The sequence below is a fragment of the Chiloscyllium punctatum genome, chromosome 37, assembly GCF_047496795.1.
Source record: "Chiloscyllium punctatum isolate Juve2018m chromosome 37, sChiPun1.3, whole genome shotgun sequence".
Classification (NCBI taxonomy): domain Eukaryota; kingdom Metazoa; phylum Chordata; class Chondrichthyes; order Orectolobiformes; family Hemiscylliidae; genus Chiloscyllium; species Chiloscyllium punctatum.
In genome coordinates this window covers 31,380,741-31,399,291 of record NC_092775.1, presented here as the reverse complement: position 1 = coordinate 31,399,291, position 18,551 = coordinate 31,380,741, and the positions used below count along the sequence as shown (strand labels likewise).

The 18,551-nt window shown below is 39.2% G+C and overlaps 1 protein-coding gene across 3 annotated transcripts in view; it reads right to left on the bottom strand.

Annotated features, from left to right (window-relative positions):
- The window catches only part of adnpb (activity-dependent neuroprotector homeobox b), a 46,880-nt gene that overhangs the window by 14,000 nt on the left and 14,329 nt on the right, over nucleotides 1-18,551 (bottom strand). For all 3 annotated transcript variants that reach the window (XM_072556541.1, XM_072556540.1, XM_072556539.1), the window contains one exon: nucleotides 2,409-2,521. In XM_072556541.1, coding sequence (XP_072412642.1) covers nucleotides 2,409-2,516 — 108 coding nt within the window. In that variant the 5' untranslated portion in view covers nucleotides 2,517-2,521. The remainder of the gene's footprint in view (nucleotides 1-2,408; nucleotides 2,522-18,551) is intronic.

Below are 18,551 nucleotides of genomic sequence, written 5' to 3'. Positions count from 1 at the left end.
CAAACCCCTACACAAAGTCATTGAAAGCATTCCATGGTTAAACAGTATAAAATTAGTACATTTGAAATATCTAGCAACAATCTCAGATCTTAATTCAGCTCCCTTGCAAATTGAGAATGAAGAAACATGCACTGCATATCAGTTTATCTTCATTCAACTCTTAAGAAGCAGTGAGTCAAAACACCTATAAATGCTGGTCTCAATGATGAGGTTTGAGTATTTTTACCAAAGATCAAAATTAATTATATAATCTGTGTGTGATATAGTTGGTTCAGGTTAAATTTGCACAAAGACAATTTTGAGAGGTAATGGTAAAATGACCAGACAAGCACAGAAAAACTATACTCTCCTCAAACTGACTAAAAATGTGAAAATTTACAATGAACAAAAACAGACAGAATTATTCTGAAGACTATTTTAAAAGAAGTACTTTTGCCAAACATAGCAAAATTAAGTTACGAATTCAAGGTATGGTCTTAAAAGTCAAATGCAACTAAACCTAATCTGTACACAGACTAGAATTAATGGACAAAGAAACATATTGCACACCAGCATGGGTTCATGATGCAGGATGGGAGTATAAAATTTGCTAAGGCAGCAGGTTGAAATTTAAAAGTTTAGAAACAACAGTCAATAAGAAACAACAAGACAAATCTCAATTCTGTTCAGTATCAAAATGCAATGTGCACCCCTCAGGTGAATAAATGCAGAAGTGAATGGCCAGTGATCAGAGGTCTGATTTCTCATTGCAAGATATCATTTAGTTACAGCTTTTGGGTAAACGCAGCCAGGTCACCTTGTCTATACAGAAACATTAGTTTTTCTTTCATTTGCTTTTATTACGACCAAGACCATGAACCAAAACATTTGTTTTAAAATCACCTGAGACCTCAATAATCCAACTTCCTTGATGGTTTCAGCCTCACTGTACTTTTTCTCTTGCCTTCCTATCCACATTTGTTGTGCCTCATACCTGCCACTCAAGTGCCTCAATGGCCATAGCTGCTCCAATAGGAGCCCTCCTGACCACAGCTCACTCCTAAACTGACGAATCTTCGTTCCTTTCTCTGTTCCCAACTGATTATTTATTACTTCAGGTCTCCACTGCAATTATTTTTGTTCATTCATGAGATGTGGGTATCGTGGGCTGGACAAACATTTCTCATCCCTAGTTGCCCTCAAGATGTTGGCAGTGAGCAGCCTTCTTAAGCTGAAGTCTGAACTTGATGTGGACAGACCCACAATGCTAGTTGGGGTAAAGGTGTAGGATTTTGACCTGGCAACACTGCCACTGAGCAGTGATAGTGGAGGGAATTTGTGGAAGTGGTATCAGACTGCTTAATTCAGATGGTGTCAAGCTTCAGTGTTGTTGGAGCTGCATATACCCTGGCCAGTGGGGGAAGTATTCCATTACCTTCCTGACTTGTGCTTTGTAGATGGTGGAAAGACCTTAGGGAATCAGGAGGTGAGTTACTTACTGCAAGAATCCTAGCCTCTGATCAGCTTCAACAGCACAAAATTTAGGTGTACTCCATTCCATTCTGGTCAATGGTAACCCACTTGATGAGAAGAAATTCAGCACTGATAAAGCCATGAACGTCAAAGAGTGATAGTTATGTTCTTTTGTTGGGAAATTGTCATTGCTGGCACAAATGTTACTTGTTATTTGTCAGCCCAAGTGCAGATATCTTCTCGGTCCTGCTGGATTTCAGCATCGTTTGTTTCCATATTCAAGTAGTAATGACAACACGCTGCACACTATAGAATCACACATAAAAATCCCCACCAAACTCTACGATGCAGGGGAACAGCTGAAGATAGTTGGGACTAGGGCAATAACCCAGAGTAATTCACCTGGGTTCAAGACCCACCTGCTCCAGAGGTGGGTCATTAAATTAACCTGTTCAGAGATGTTAAACACTGAATTTGAAGAACTCCTGTCGCTGAGACGATTGACCAGCAACTACAAGCATTTTTTTTGTGCCAAGCATAACTCCAAACAGAGCTCGACTGACAGTTACTTATGGATTTCCAGCAAGTTAGGCTGAAAACATTAGAAACCTAATCAATTTCACTCAACATTCAAACTGTTTTCAATATGGTTTCCAATCTGCCCAGCCACAAATTTGCAACCTGAGTAAATCCATAGACAGATCAAATTTAAAAAAGCCTCCTAAGGCCAGAGAGATGAGCCCAAAAGGCAGTTTTGCAAAATCCAAATGGTGAAAATTTCTTCTCCCTGCACAGGCAACATTATAAACTGCTACATAAAACTATAGGTTCCAAACAGTAAATTCAACTATATGGAAGACTTAACCTACAAAAATTACTCATTGTCTTTTAAACTTAGCAACAGTGAATTCACAACAGTATTTGACAGAGAAAAGAATCCCTGAATTGCTGCTTACCTCTATATGATCTTTACAATAATCCAAACCAATATCTGTAAGGATCTTTTTAACTGTTTTACGAGCCTTTCTTAGATTTGCAAGGTTGTTGACAGGAAGTTGGTACATAGTTTCTGTTGGAACAATAAAAGGTACAGTATTTTCAACATGATTCGTGTGATATGACTTAACTGAGCATGCTAAATCATTAGAACTGAAAATTCTGTACTGGTAAAAAGTAACAGGTATTTGCACATTAATTTTTTTTGGCACTGCTCCTGCTTTCCTGACCCTTTATCAGCAGCTGTCTTCAATTTTAAAGAGTAAACTGATTCAAGAACTGGTGAACTGCACACAGATCAGTTCAGTTCAGCTCAGCTCAATTACAAACTGAGTAAAGTTGCGAGTGTGCAGAGCAAAAAGCCAGACAACATATATACGTGGTGATCTTGTGGATTTCAATGCGATGGAAGCATTTTTCTAGTACATCTGAAAGATCGTGACCATAGTGATGAAACATTCATGCCTACAATTCAATGACTAGGTTTTCTATCAGAACTGTTTAGCAATTCATCATAGCAATGCAGAGGCCAACATCTTTCTCGTGAAATTCAGAAAAGTCTTCAGTCTTCTGCTACACATTGTGAGTGACTTGCAACAGTACAAGGATTTACTGTAGCAGCACACTATCCAGTAACATGTTGTGGCACAATGAGAATGGAATATGTGGATCAAATTCTCAAGACACTTATGCTTTCAAAGAGGTGGATTCAAAACAGTGGAATAATAGGCAGACAAAGCCACAGGATTACCTGCAATCTGAAAAGGTAAAAGCTCTGCAGGAAGCAAAGGCTCCCAATGCTACTATTTATTTCAGTAGTGGAGATGTGGATTAATATTCTGGTGTTTTAAATTATATTTTGGAATGAAAGACTATTTATGCCCAATTTTCTCTCAGATTAAATAGGTGGGATTCTAGAGACCAAATAAACTTTTTTTTTTGGCTCCATGTTTGAGGTTTCCATATACCCCATCAATAATGCTGTCCTTGCAAACACAATTCAAGTGGTGACCAGAGAGAATCTCATGCACCACCCTCAATTTTCAGCTTCTTGATTAGAGAATTGATTGGAAACAAAATCAGGAAAGCTAGAAACTGGCCAAGAGTTAAATACAAGTTTGAATTGAAAAAAAAAGTATTCATTAGTAGAATGTAGACATTGCTGGCTGGCCAACATTTATTGCCCATCCCTATTTGCACTTGAGAAGGGGTGCCATTTAAACTAATGGGACCAGAATCACGTTATAACAGAGGTATGGAAAGTTTGCATTCGACAAATAGTCAAAATTCTTCTATCGCATTACAGCCTACTTGCAGTGAAGAAACACATTTCAGCAGAACTGACTGTACAGTGTCGCCTCTTATTGCGCCATTTTTGGTATAAGTACCTAGGTACAAATATTAGATACAAAAGAGAAATAAGAAAGTAGTTGCATTGCTTTAGTATTTAAAAGAATAGGTTGGAGGTAAGACAGACTTAATGGATTGACAGTCGATAAACAACAGTACTAATAAACATTACAAAGTAGTAGCTCAGCATAGGAGTTTCAAATGTAGTCTGACCACCTTTGTCAGACCAACAACAGTCCCTACTCCAAGCTTCTAGTTTGCTCTGCACCGGCTCTCAGCTGCTCGGAGGTAGGTTTCCTCCCAGACTGCTTCCCTGCGCTGGCATTGAGTGGTGGCGGAAGAAATGAATGCTTGTGGACAAAGTGCCAATCAAGCAGGCTTTGTCCTGAATGGTGTCACGCTAGAGTATTGTTGGAGCTGCATTCATTCAGGCAAGTGGAGAGTATACCATCATACTCCCAACCTGTGCTTTGCACATAGTGGACAGGTTTTGGGGAATTAAGAGTTACTCACCACTGTGTTCCTAGTCTCTGACCTGCTCTTATTGCCAGAGTTCACATGGTGAGTCCAGTTGAGTTTCTGGTCAATGATAACCCCAGCATGTTGATAGTTGGGGGACAATGATGGGGACACCATTGAATGTCATGGGGCAATGGCTAGATAGGCTATGACCACTAATAAGAGAATCATTTTTGTGGTGCAGATGTTACTTGCCACTTGTCAACCCAAGCCTGGATGATGTCCAGATCTTGTTGCATTTGAACATGGACTGCTTCATATCAGAGGAATCACAAAATGATAAACATTGGGCACAGTGAACTTCCTTCTATCGTGAGATCATTGATGAAGCAGATGAAAATGGAGAGACTAGGACACTGCCCTGCAGAGATGCCCTGGAGCTGAGATGACTAATGCCCAAATATGACTGTGCCAGGTATGATTCCAGCCATCAGACAGTGTGGCCCAACACCCGTTTCATTTTACTAGGGCTCCTTGACACCACACTGTCAAGTGCAGCTACACTCACCTTTGGAATTCACCTCTTTTGACCATGTTTGAACCAAGGCTGTAGTGAAGTCAAGAGTTGAACCCAATCATGGCAGAACCCAATCTGGGCATCACTGAGGAGGTACTGCTTGATAGCATTACTGATGATCAGTGATGGAAGGTGTTGTCAAGAGTAGACTGTTGCGGGCAGAGTTGAAATGCTTTTTATATGTAGGGTATACCTGGGCAGTTTTCCACATTGTTACACAGACGCCACTATTGTAACTGTACTAGAACAGATTGGCGAGGGGTGTCGCAAGTTCAGGAACACAAGCCCTCAGTACTATTGCCGCAATTTTGTCAGGGCTCTTCGCCTTTGCAGTATTTAGTGCCTCCAACAGTTTCTTGGATATCATGTGGAGTGAATTGAATTGGCTGAAGACTGGTATCTGTAATGCTGGGAACCATTAGATGAGGCTCATCTAGTTGGCACTTCTGACAGAGGATTGCTGTGACAGCTTCAGCCTTATCTTTTGCACTGATATGCTGGGCTCTTCCACCACTGAGGATGGGAATATTTGTGGAGCCACCTCCTCTGGCGAGTTGTTTAATTGCCCACCACTATTCACAACTGGATGTGGCAGGACTGCAGAGTTTAGATCTGATCTGTTAATTGTGCGACCTGTTAGCTCTATCACTTGCTGCTTACACTGTTTGGCATGCAAGTATTTCTGTTTGGTGACTTCACCAGGTTGACACCTCATTTTTCAGGTATGCCTGATGCTACTCCTGATTTAATAACTGAAATTAAAAAAAAACTCCTGCAGACAATTTCTACTGCTTTAAAAAAAAGGATAAGAATGAAATTAAAATCTAACAAATAAAACTTTTTAAAGTCAGAAATAGATGCATTTAATAGTATCAATCTGTTCATCCCTTTAATTTTGATGATTGCTTCATTTCCCTACCTCACTCACTGTAGAGCATATACTACCAAGAATTCACTGTATTGTTTTGTTTCCCTTCGAACATAATTCCAACCATAAAGACACCACAATAAACCCATATTTCTTGGAAACTAAGCCACTATAAAAAGATCAGAAAATTACTTTAACCATATTTAAATTCTACTTTTCCTAGTTTAATTTATTCAAATTTTGTGAATTTAATAGGTTTTGAAACAGCAGTTCTCAGTGCCGTTGTCTTATTTTTTTTTAGAACATATTGACGAATAAGTTAGTATGAGCACGGTGAAATGTATCAATTAAAGAATACATGGCATACTTTATACAACCCTCAGTCTCTGATTAGTATCCAACATTCATGGATGTGGAGGGAAGGACAGACTCGACTAAGGCAAACAATAAAAAAGCAAATTACTGAACAGGCAAAGCATTTATAATTCTGGAGAAATCTATTTTTAAAAATTACATTTTTCTGTCAAATACAACAAGGTCTGTAGTCCTAAATTAATCTTCCCTGACCAATAAGAAATATTGTGCGCGTGGGGGGGCAGGGTTGGGAAAGAGAGAGAGAGCGCAAGAGCGAGAGGAGACAATTAGTACCAGCACTTTCAACTGGTTTCCGTTGCTCAAAAGCATGTGGGGGATAAGTATGATGCTAACTAAAGTGCAACAGCAAATATAATGTAGTTATGCTTCACATAAAACTTGGGCAAAGTACAAGAGACTCCTGGGGCTTCATCACAGTCCTCACAGACCACATGACTGCTTTCTCCCCAGCAGAACAACTACTGGTGATTTAACCTGAGGATCATTATACCTCAGGTGAAGGGAGAGGCTGAGAAGTAGAGCCACCGATGGTAACCTCAACAGGTGCAGGAATTGAATCCATGTTGGCATCACCCTGCACTTCAAACCAGCCAACTGAACTAACCAAACCCCCCCATTTTTGGGATGCCTTTTCAAAAGCATCCTGGCAAATATTTAAGATTACTTACAGATAAAAAAAAAACTTTATACACAAATGTTAATACATTGAGAAGACAAGACAATATTGAGGCTTACATTTCAGCCAAATTTCCCAGCTTAACCAAGGCCTAAATGCTTGAATACTTTGCAGCCTCAAGTATAACATCTCACCTGAACCTCTGTCCCCAGGTTTAATAGTTTAATGAAGGGATTTCTGTGGGAAATAAAGTACAATTTTTGACTAATACTATAAACTAAATGGATGAATCTGCAGTAGAAAGTTTTTTTTTGGGAGGTAGAACAGTTTAAAGGTTACAATGCTTTAACCACCTGGGAAATTAAACAAGCCCACAATGAATCAGTTACAGTCTGAAAGATGACACTGATCAACAACCATTAAATTTCACACGTGAAATTAATATGGCGCATGTGTTTATTGTCTTCAATGATGCACTGGACTAACACAAGGGTAATTTTTATACATCCAAACAAATTGCTCTACTCTTTTCAAAAGATGTGTTTGTGGTAAGCCTCCCTGGAATTTAGCATGTTACACTTGCCATTTTAAATATCTAACCACTGTGACATGGCAGTGGCACCCAATCTTCATGATCGCAGTTAAATATTCAAGAGATTATGTAGAGAATAAATGTAAACAACTCAATTGGCGATTCTTGAACGCACAAAAACTCAAACACATTCAAATTTTACAGCTCAAACATTATTTTTTGGAAGCATAATTCAGAGTCCTAATACAAGTTTTATGCGATGTACCTGTATTTACAATAGAGCTCTCAAATGTAAGCATTTGGTTATAACAAAAAGATCAAAGACATCAGTTGAGAAGCTGCTGGACAAAGTTGTTTGTGTCGCAGCAGATGAATCTATCCCAAAGCCTTGGCAGCGCAGGTGGGCACATCTGTGCAGCAATATGTATGACAAATTTATAGAAAGGTTTTTAACCTGAAGATGTAGCTAGTACAATAGGTAAAAGGGAATCACAAAGTGAAGCATACACAACTTCAAAAATGATATGCTGCAAACAAATGGCTCACATGCAAAATAACAATCTATCAAGTTATGGTTTGTGTTAACAGAGCATTTTTAAGCAAGACAACTGTAATATTTGGAGCATCTTTAGCAGTAGTGCTGGAACCCAAAAGCTTAGTCAAAAATCTAATGGATTCAAATTTTTAAACAATACAAAATAATGAAAACAAAAGCTGAGGTCAGAGGACTCCAAAGCGATAATAAAAGTCAGATGAGTGGACAAGCTGGCAGACAGAATATGAAGTGGGGATCGGAGGGGTTATTCATCAGAAATAGAAAGAATATTTTTCAAAAACAATGGCTGAGCTTATATGCTGTTCAGACAAAGGTTGATTATACTCATAAGGAACACAGAAGCTTTCAAGCAGGTAAAGAAAGCAATTAGGAAGAAAACTGGCATGCTGGCCTTTTTTGTGAGGACATTGATCTGACTAAACTGGCAAAAAAAATCAATGACTTGAAATACTATTTGTTTCTCTCTCAATAGACGCTACCTGACTAAAGCATTACCAGCATTTTCTGTTTTCATGTTATGAAGGCTGAATTCAGGAACTAATTTCATTGTTGAAAAAAAAGGCGGTGGGGGGGGGCGGTGTGTGAAATGTTGGGGTGACAAATTCAATACAATTAAATTATGCTTAAAACACTGGATCAAATTGACAGCAAGCAATGTTCACTTACAAATTGCTATACATTACATCCTATTAAAGTGGTTCATGGCAGAAGTTAAAACACGTGATAGGGTGGTAAAGGCTGCATTTAGCACACTTGCCTTCATTGTTCAGTGCATTCAGTGTAGGAATTGGGATACCATGTTGCAGTTGTACAAGACATTGGTTCGGCCAGTTTTAGAATACGGCATTCAATTCTGGTCTCCCTGATCTAGGAAAGAAGTCTGTTAAACTTGAAATGATTCAGAAAAGATTTACAAGGGTGTTGCCAGGGTTGGAGGGTTTGAGCAGGACCTACAGAGTGTTGCTGAACAAAGAGACCTTGGAGTGCAGGTTCATAGCTCCTTGAAAGTGGAGTCGCAGATAGATAGGGTAGTGAAGGTGGCGTCTGGTATGCTTTCTTTTCTTGGTCAGAGTATGGAGTACAGGAGTTGGGAGATCATGTTGCGGCTGTTCAGGACATTGGTTAGGCCGCTTTTGGAATATTGCGTTCAATTCTGGTCTCCTTCCTATCAGAAGGATGTTGTGAAACTTGAAAGGGTTCAGAAAAGATTTACAAGGATATTGCCAGGGTTTGAGGATTTGAGCTCTGGGGAGAGGCTGAACAGGCTGGGGTTGTTTTCCCTGGAGCATCAGAGACTGAGGAGTGACCTTATAGAGGTTTACAAAATTATGAGGGGCATGGATAGGATAAATAGACAAAGTCTTTTTCCTGGGGTCGGGGAGTCCAGAACTAGAGGGCATAGATTTAGGGTGAGAGGGGAAAGACATAAAAGGGACCCAAGGGGCAACTTTTTCACACAGAGGGTGGTACGTGGATGGAATGAGCTGCCAGAGAATGTGGTGGAGGCTGGTACAATTGCAACACTTAAGAGGCATTTGTATGGGTATACGAGTAGGAAGAATTTGGAGGGATATGGGCCAGGTGCTGGCAGGTGGGACTAGATTGAGTTGGGATATCTGGTCGGCATGGACAGGTTGGACTGAAGAGATGCTGTACATCTCTATGACTCTAATAGGTTGGGGCCTTTTGCCTGGAGTGTCGGAGGTTGAGGGGTGACCTTATAGAGGTTTACAAAATTATATGGGGCACAAATAGGATAAATAGACATGGTCTTTTCCCCAGGGTGATGGTATCCAAAACCAGAGGGCACAGGTTTAAGGTGAGAGGGGTAACATTAAAAAAAGGAACGCGAGGGGCAACAGCTTCACACAAAGACTGGTGCGTGCACTGAACAAGCTGCCAAAGGAAGTGGAGGAGCCTGGTACAATTACAACATTTAAAAAGCATCTGGATAGGGTACATGAATAAGGATTTAGAGGAACACACGCAAATGCTGGCAAATGGGACTAGATTAATTTAGGACATCTGGTCTGCAGGGTCAAGTCTGACCCAAGTATGTGTTTCCACCTGTATAACCATGAATCTATCTGCAATACATACCTGTTTACAAAGACAAATTTAAGCCTAAGTCATCGTACAAGGGGAACCACTTATCACAAACAAAAGAGCTCCTAAAATTCCACTGCCATAAACAACTACAGTATTGCCCTAAAGTTAGATCACAAAATTAAGCCAATTTAGATATATGCTAATACTTATCAGTATAAAATGCTGTGAGATTTAGACCCGCAAACAGCTACTTGCACAAGACAAAATGCCTAAGTAGGTTCCCAAAAAGAATTACATTTTCTTTCCAACCTATGGTTAATCACATACAAATATATACCTAAAGAAAGAAGAGTTTGATCTCATCTACTAGTAACCCAGTCAACATCCAATGTCCATCACTGACTTTTAGTATGAACAATGCCTTGCAATTAACCAATTAACTGCTGTTTCTCTAGCTTTCGATATTATACATGAGCCATTCTCTCAATCACTTACACAGTACATGAAATCTTTCACAATCAACCAAGATTTATAGAAAAACAGTATGTCATAACATAATTCTACCTTCTGCTACACAACTTAAAAAGTCAACTGCCATAATCAACTTTTCTTGAAATAACGTTGTCAGTTTTAACTGTTTTGCCTGACACTCCAAGCACACTTTGGAGTATAGCCTTCCTTGTACTCACTTGTGGATGTTCAGATGGAAAGATTTGGTTGCAACAGTTTTTCTGGATACAAACAATTGTATCAGACCACAATAAAAAGTTTTAGGTTTCACTTTCAATTAAACTTAAATTCCAAAATGTTAATACACTAACAGATACTTTGATTGTAGAGTATTAGTATGTAGCCAAAGCCATACATGCTCTTTAAAAGGTAGCCTCTTCTCTATTGTTTAAAATGGCCATTTTGTTTACTGCCACATCATTGCTGCAATGATTATGAAACTCTTTGGGAAGCAAATATCCTTTTGGGAAAAATATAAAATTTGACATTATTTTGTAGTATAACTCCATTAGTAATAAATGACCAGAGGCTTAAAAATTATTGTTAGTTACATCGTTAATAGCAAGGAAGTTTACTTCTATTCACATCACATTTTATATTCTTGCTACACACTTAAGTCATCAGAATCAAAAAAGTTTTTTTTAAAAAAATGGTCACATTTGACAGCTAGAGTAATTGATGAGGCAAAGAAGAACCATTGTAAAGAATTAATATACTACAGAGAAGCTAAGCAAATAGCGGTGAGGTATAATGTGAAGCACAATAGCTTGGCTTCCATTTACTTTTGAGTTCTGGGACCATTTGCCTTTTAGGACCCTGGTTTACAGAGTTATCTACAACAAATGGCAATAATTTCCTCAGTAATCTGCGAATACAACAGGAATACTACACTCAGCTGTTCAGTATGGAAACAGACCTTTTCGTCCAACTCATCCACGCCAACCAGATACAGAGGAACCTCGATTATCCAAATAGCAATTATCCGAAAATCGGATTATCCGAAGGAGATTGATGTCCAGATGGAAACCCTATATCGAAGACATGTTTCCAACAGAGATCGCGTCTTTTGTTTAGTGATAAAACAGGCACAGTCTCCAAATGACGGACTGCCTGCCCTTTCCCCCCACACTTTCCCTGGAGTTCTACACAGGGGTGTACCCTAAAGCCACCCCCGGCCCGTCCCCAGATAATCTCTCCAACACTGCACTGTACAGGGCAAACGTGGAACCTGTCAAAATGTTGCAGTAAAAAGTGCGTGGCTGTGGCTGCGTGCACGCTATATGGAGACTTACCCCACAAAGGCAACTGCAGTAACAGTCTTATTGTTGGTGTACAGTCCAGCTGCCCCGGAGAGGGGCGGGTGTGTACAGGATTGGGTGGGAGGTGTTGGATGGGTGAGGTGTTGGGGGGATGTACTGTCGGACAGGGTGTTGGGGGCAGGAATGTTTGGGACAGGAGGTTGGTATTGGACCGGGTTGAGGACAGGAGGCACGATGTTGCATGGGGGCACGGTCGCGCACACTGTGCTGCTGCAGTCTCCTGAACGAGAAGACTTTAAAAACTCCGAGCCCCAGAAGTGTGCCCATCATGTTCGGATAATCTAGGCTCTCCTGTTTACTCACTTAATCTAGTCTCATTTGCTAGCATTTGGCCCATATCCCTCTAAACCTTTCCTATTCATATACCCATTCAGGTGCCCTTAATGCTGGAATCATCCCAGCCTCCAACACTTCCTCTGGAAGCTTGTTCCATACATGCACCACCCTCCTGCATGAAAAGATTGCTCCTAGGCCCCTTTCAAATCTTTCCCCCCCTCATCATAAACCTATGCCCTCTAGTTTTGGTCTCCCCCACACTGGGGAAAAGACCTCCGCTATTCACTCTATCCATGCCCCTCATGAGTTTATAAACATTTACAATATCATGAAAGGTGAAAGGTAACATTTGAAAACTGGATGATTAATTTGATCAAGTAGCATATTTTCATGAAAAATGCTACCAGAACTGATGGGACAAACGCACTCTGTCTGCAGAAATACACCAGTAGATAGCACCAGTCCAAAAACAAAGACTTCTGAAGTAATACATTCAAATTAGCACAATTCAAATATTTGAAGTGGTGGAAACAGAACAGATTATCTTAAAAGTCAACTTTCCTTAAGGAACAATCCTGTGTGGCCCCATCCTCTTCAATGCTGATCCTTGGTGACATCCACAGGATATGTCAGTTTGCACATGGGCACAATGCTCACGACTAAGAACAGCTAGTCCTAAATGAACAGTAAGTTCCTCTGGCAAAATAAAAAAAATCAAAACCACAGACTGCCTTTCACTACTGCAAGAAACTGCCTCTCATCACTATTACTTCTCCTACCAACTGTCAAGACTTTGAGGGAGGTTAAAGCAATATTTCGCATGTTTGCCTTCACTGCTTCACTGCGAGTATAGAGTTGGGATGGCATGTTGAAGTTATACCGGGTGTTGGAGCTGCCCCTTCTGGAGTACTCGTGAAGTTCTGGTTGCCCTGCTGCAAGAAGGATATTATTAAATTGGAGAAGATTCAGTGAAGATTTACCAGGATATTGCCATCGCTGGAGGGTTTGAGTTGTAAAAATAGGCGAGATCAGCTGGGACATTTTTCACTGGAGCATAGCAGATTGGGAGGTGACCTTATTGAGATTTGAAATCATGAGGCACATAGATAAGGTGAATATAGCAAGGATCTTTTCCTTAGGGTGTGGGAGTTCAAAACTAGGGGTTTTGAGAAGGCAAAGTTTTAAAAAGGACACGAGGAGCAATGTATTTACAGAGAATGGCTCGTGTGTGGAATGAACAGCCATGTTGTAACTGTACTGTGCAGGTACAGTTACAACATTTAAAACATATTTGGATCAGTGCATGAATAGGAAATGTTTCGGGGGCGGGGAAGATATGGGCCAAATGCAGGCAAGTGGAACTAGCTTACTTTTCAGAAAAGTACATGTTCAGAATGGACTAGTTGGACCGAAGAGTCTGTTGTGTTGTGATGCTATGTGACAAAGAAAGTCCTAGGTCTCCATCTACTGGTAGGAATTAGTCAGTGAAAAGAGTGTTGGGACAAGCTAATAAAGTACTTGCAGCAACCAACTTCTACCACTAGATGAAGCCTAGGTCTAAAACATACATTACAGTGAGTGTGTATTATTAATTCAATCTCATACACCCTTAATATTTAGTGATAGACTTTGGTTTGCAAGTTATTTCAGCTAGAAATTTACACAGTACTGCACATCTTAACTTGAAGAAGATCTCTCTTCTCTCTCCCCCTGCCCACCAGCTAGACATGTCCAAAAAGAACCTAACTCTGGTTTAAACACAGATACGTATAAAAACCTCAGATTCACGAAGTCATGATGTTCAGAATCACAACCACAACTTTAAGTGAGGAATTAGTGCACTACTACAATCCTCATTCATCCTTTTGCCAACCATTCTACATTAAAATTGTATCAAAAATTGTGACACAATCTATCATTCCACCCTTACTGTTGGAGATTAACTTGCAAATAAAAGCTCCTTAAAAATGTAAAATTTTCTTTTTTTAAAAAAAGGATTCTTCCATGGTCTTGCCTCTGCTGCTCAATAATGCAGCTGCCTTTACTCAGCATTCCTGCAGTATCATCATATTTTGTAATCTATACCCTCCCTCCTCTGCATAGGTCCCACTCTAACTCACTTTATTTTGCAGCAAGTTGCATAGGTCAGGAAATACCATACCCAAAAATCCATCACAGAAGACTTGCAAAATGGCACACTAAATCCATGTTATATAAAAGCAACAACAACAATTACCTATGTAAAAATAGCAAATCATTCACCATAAAGAGCAGCTGCGGAAATTACCAATTTTTGTCTGAAAGTAAAAAAGTTATCCAAGATGAATTTCAAAATTCCACATCACTATAATTGCTAAAATACATTATTCGCAAAATTGAGTTACAGCAATCAGACAAGTGAGTAATAGGCTTCAAAGAAACTTAATTTCACATTTGGGATGCTGTAACAGCAATTATAATCATAACATTGCTGATCTACGCAGAATATATTTGCACAATGTATGGACCCTACTTATTTAGAATTGTATGCGCATGAAATAGTTTTTACAACAGACTTCCAGCATTTATTTCCATCTTTTCTATATCATTAATACTATTACAATAATGGTAAACATGGAAATATGTATATTTAGCTTCCATAATCTGATTTGAATTACAAGGCCTTAGTGGAGTGAAGTGATTTTTCTGATCTCAAGTGGCTACTGTGATCACCTATCCACCTACTGAAGCTACACCAAAAATTACCATTTTAGCCAAAAAAAGACAATGAAACCAGAAAAATAAGTCAGCGCCAAGAAATTTGCATCCGTTGAATTTACACTGACAACAGGTTCCCTCAAATTGGAGATTCAAAGTTGCTTGCAGAGTGGAGTGTTCAAGTTGGAAAAAAAATTCAAAAATGGACATAGTTTGACAAGTGGACCATATTTCAGTAACTTGTTTGGCAGAACAGAGGGGAAAAAGCAGCCTCCTTAACATACACAAAGGCTTGCTCCCCCTCTTCCTTCTCATGTTCTTTAAACATGATATTTCTTAGTACGGATATCCTTAGCCAAGAAACCAAGCAAGTCTAATCCTGGATATTAAAGCAATACTGGGTATTTTCTAAATGATTCTTTGAATTCACAATCAAGCAAAGCTTCCTTTTCTATTTGGTTATATGAAAATAAATTTTAAAAGACTAGAAAATCCATCTCAAATTAGCCTCATATGTAGAAGGGTGGGTTTTGAAATTAATTGCCAATTATAATACATCTATCTCCATTTCAGGTAATAAGCTGTGTGAGGCTGCAGAAAAACAAAGTTGTGTAGCTATACCAATTTATACACTGTCTTATAGAAAAAGAAATGTTGAGACACAAAGACAATTGAAAACACAGGGAGAAACTACTTTAATCTATAAAGAGGGAAGCAATCCATATATCCACTTCATGCCTAAATTAAGGGTAATATAATTGTACTTTTAAGTAGACCATTTTGTCTATACATCTGACCTTGCTTTACAAAACATTAAAAATGTTAAGAATGTTCATGTGCTTACAAATAAATAAACTAGCTTTCCTGAGAAGTCCACAATCAAATAAAAGCACAATGACCAAAAAAAAATCTTCTCCTTGCTCCCACACCCCCACAAAGATGTGTTTGGAAACCCACACTTGAGATTTGTTTCATTTCATCATATTCTTCAGGTCAACAACCCAGCGAAAAACAGATAATGGGATGTGACTGCCAAGTCAGATTTCTGACCACAGGCTAGCACACAATCAGCTAATTATGGCACCTTTATTTTTCAAAATGTATACAGTCTATGCTGCCAGGATAAACTAGTCATCAATGTCTAAAATTCAACTGTTAATAGAGGGCCGAGGAATGGCAGATGAAGTTTAATTTAGACGAATGCAAGGTGTTGCAGTTTGGTAAGAGAACAAAAGGCAGGTCTTACATAGTTAATGGTAGGGCCTGAGGAGTACTGTCAAATAGATCTAGGGAGACAGGCCCATAGTTCCTTGAAAGTGGTGTCACAGGTGGACAGGCTGGTGAAGGCATTTGGCATGCTTGCCTTCAAAGGCCAGAGGACGGAGTATAGGAGTTGGGACATCATGTTATGGCTGTACAAGACATTGGTAAGGTCACATTTGGAGGAGTGCACACAGTCCTTGTTGCCATGCTATAGGGAAAATGTTATTAAACTTGGAAGGGTGCAAGCAAGATTAACAAGGATGTTACAGACACTGGAGGGTTTGAGTTATAAGAAGCAGCTGGACAGGCTGTGATCTTTTTCCCCTGGAGGGTAGGAGGCAGAGGGATCACCTTATAGGGGTTATAAAATTGAGGGGGGCATAAAATAGACAAGATCTTTTGTCCAGGGTAGGCAAGTCCAAAAAACTAGAGAGTATGGGTTTAAAAGTGAAAGGGGAAAGATTTAAAATGGGATCAGAGGGTTAACTTTTCTACCCCACAGAGGGAGGTATGTATATGAAACGAGCTGCCAGAAGTGGCAGACAAGAGTAAAATTACAACATTTAAAATTCATTTGGACAGGTATTTGGATAGGAAAAGTTTAAAGGGATAAACACCAAATGCAGACAAATGCTGTATGACAGTGTGTAAGCTATCCATGATCTCATTTCCCTACTCTGCAAGTCTGTTTTCAAAAAGTTCAATTTTGAGACAATGCCAATTTTAAAAAAGCACCAATCTAATTAGTTTGACAAGAGAATTAACAACATGTACAGGCAAGAAGATCAACAAACTAGATATTAAAATTACATTGTCATTTCCAGGGCTAAATGAAAATTTCCTCAACAATATCCAGAACACAATGATTGCCTATATCAATGAAACAAAACAGCTTTCAACACAATTCATCACAACCATAATTTGTTACAATGTAAGTTCTGATGAACTTATCAACTCATGAATAATATTTTGAAAGCCAGGATATCAGAATTTGAATTAAATCAAAGTTTAAAAAGTAAACTAATTCATGAAATATTAGTGCCACTGGCAAGACTGCAATTGCAGATCCCCCAATGCCCTAGAATTGAATGGCTTGCTAGGCCATTTCAAATAACAGTTAAGAATCAATTACAGCACTGAGCATCTGGGAGTCACACATAGGCCAGACTACAGCCAGAGAGATGTACAGTGCAGAAACAGACCATTCAGTCCAATTCGTCCATGCCAACCAGATATCCCAACTTAACCTAGTCCCACCTGCCAGCACCCAGCCCATATCCCTCCAAACGCCTTTTAAATATTGCACTTGTATCAGCCTCCACCACTTCCTCTGGCAGCTCATTCCACATATGCACTACCCTCTGCGTGAAAAGGTTGTCCCTTAGGTCTCATATCTTTCCCCTCTCACCCTACCTAAGCTTCTGCTTGCTAGTTCTGGACTCCCCCCACCCCAGGGAAACTACTTTGTATTTTTCTGCATCTATGCCCTTTATGATTTTATAAATCTCTATAAAGGTCACCCCTCAGCCTCAGACACTACTAGGGAAACAAGACCCAGCCTATTCAACCTCTCTCTATAGTTCAAATCCTCCAACCCTAGTAACATCCTTGTAAATCTTTTCTAAACCCTTTCAGGTTTCAAAACATCCTCCCGATAGGAAGGAGACCAGAACTGCATGCAATATTCCAAAAATGGCCTAATCAATGTCTTGTACAGCTGAAACATGACCTGCCAGCTCCTATACTCAATACTCTGACCAATAAAAGGAAAACATATCAACATGCCTTATTCACTACTCTATCTACCTGCGATTCTACTTTCAAGGAGCGATAAACCTGGATAGTAAATTTGTTTCCCTGAAAGGGACATTAGGTAACTGAAAGTGAACCAGGTGGGGTTTTTATAACAAATCAATGATAGTCTGCATTACTGAAATGAGCTTTAAATATATTAAAATTTGGAAAGTACATTATACCAGCTACTGAGGTGGGATTTGAACTCATTAGCATTAGCTTGGACTTGTCAGCCCAATGATATTACCATTCTATTGGACTATTTTAGAAATAAGTTGATGGGACTTTGAGAATATGAGCAGGTTAATCTGTATTTCCATTAAAAGCTGCTGTATTAAAGTTGAAATTTTAATCCATTCCCTCGTTGGCCCCAACTTTCAAATGGTTCCATTCCCATTGTAGACAATTCAAGTAGCAGAGTAAGAAAGCAATAATCAATTTACTCAAACTTTCTGCTCCATATGCAAGTATATGTCCAAAATATGCCCTAATTTGACACCATGGGCATCATAATAAAGTTAATTTAAAATAAAAAACATACTAAGCTTCTAAACAATGTTGCTGCATAAACTACTTACAAAGCAATGAGTGGTCACAGTATTGGAACGGTCAGCCCATACCATTGCTACAAAGCTGTCAATTTCTGCAGATTTTATTTTTAAATAACACAAAAATTTGCAATACATAGTGAAGGTCTTTTATCATACTTGTTTTCCCACTGTTTGAACCACCCCCATAACATATCCAACTCATGTGAAGTTACTTCAAGTTGCTTCCTGCTATTCTTCATTGCCTGAACACCAGATTGAAGTGAATTCTCTAACTTATATTTAACTGTTCCAAAAGCATAATCATAGAAAAA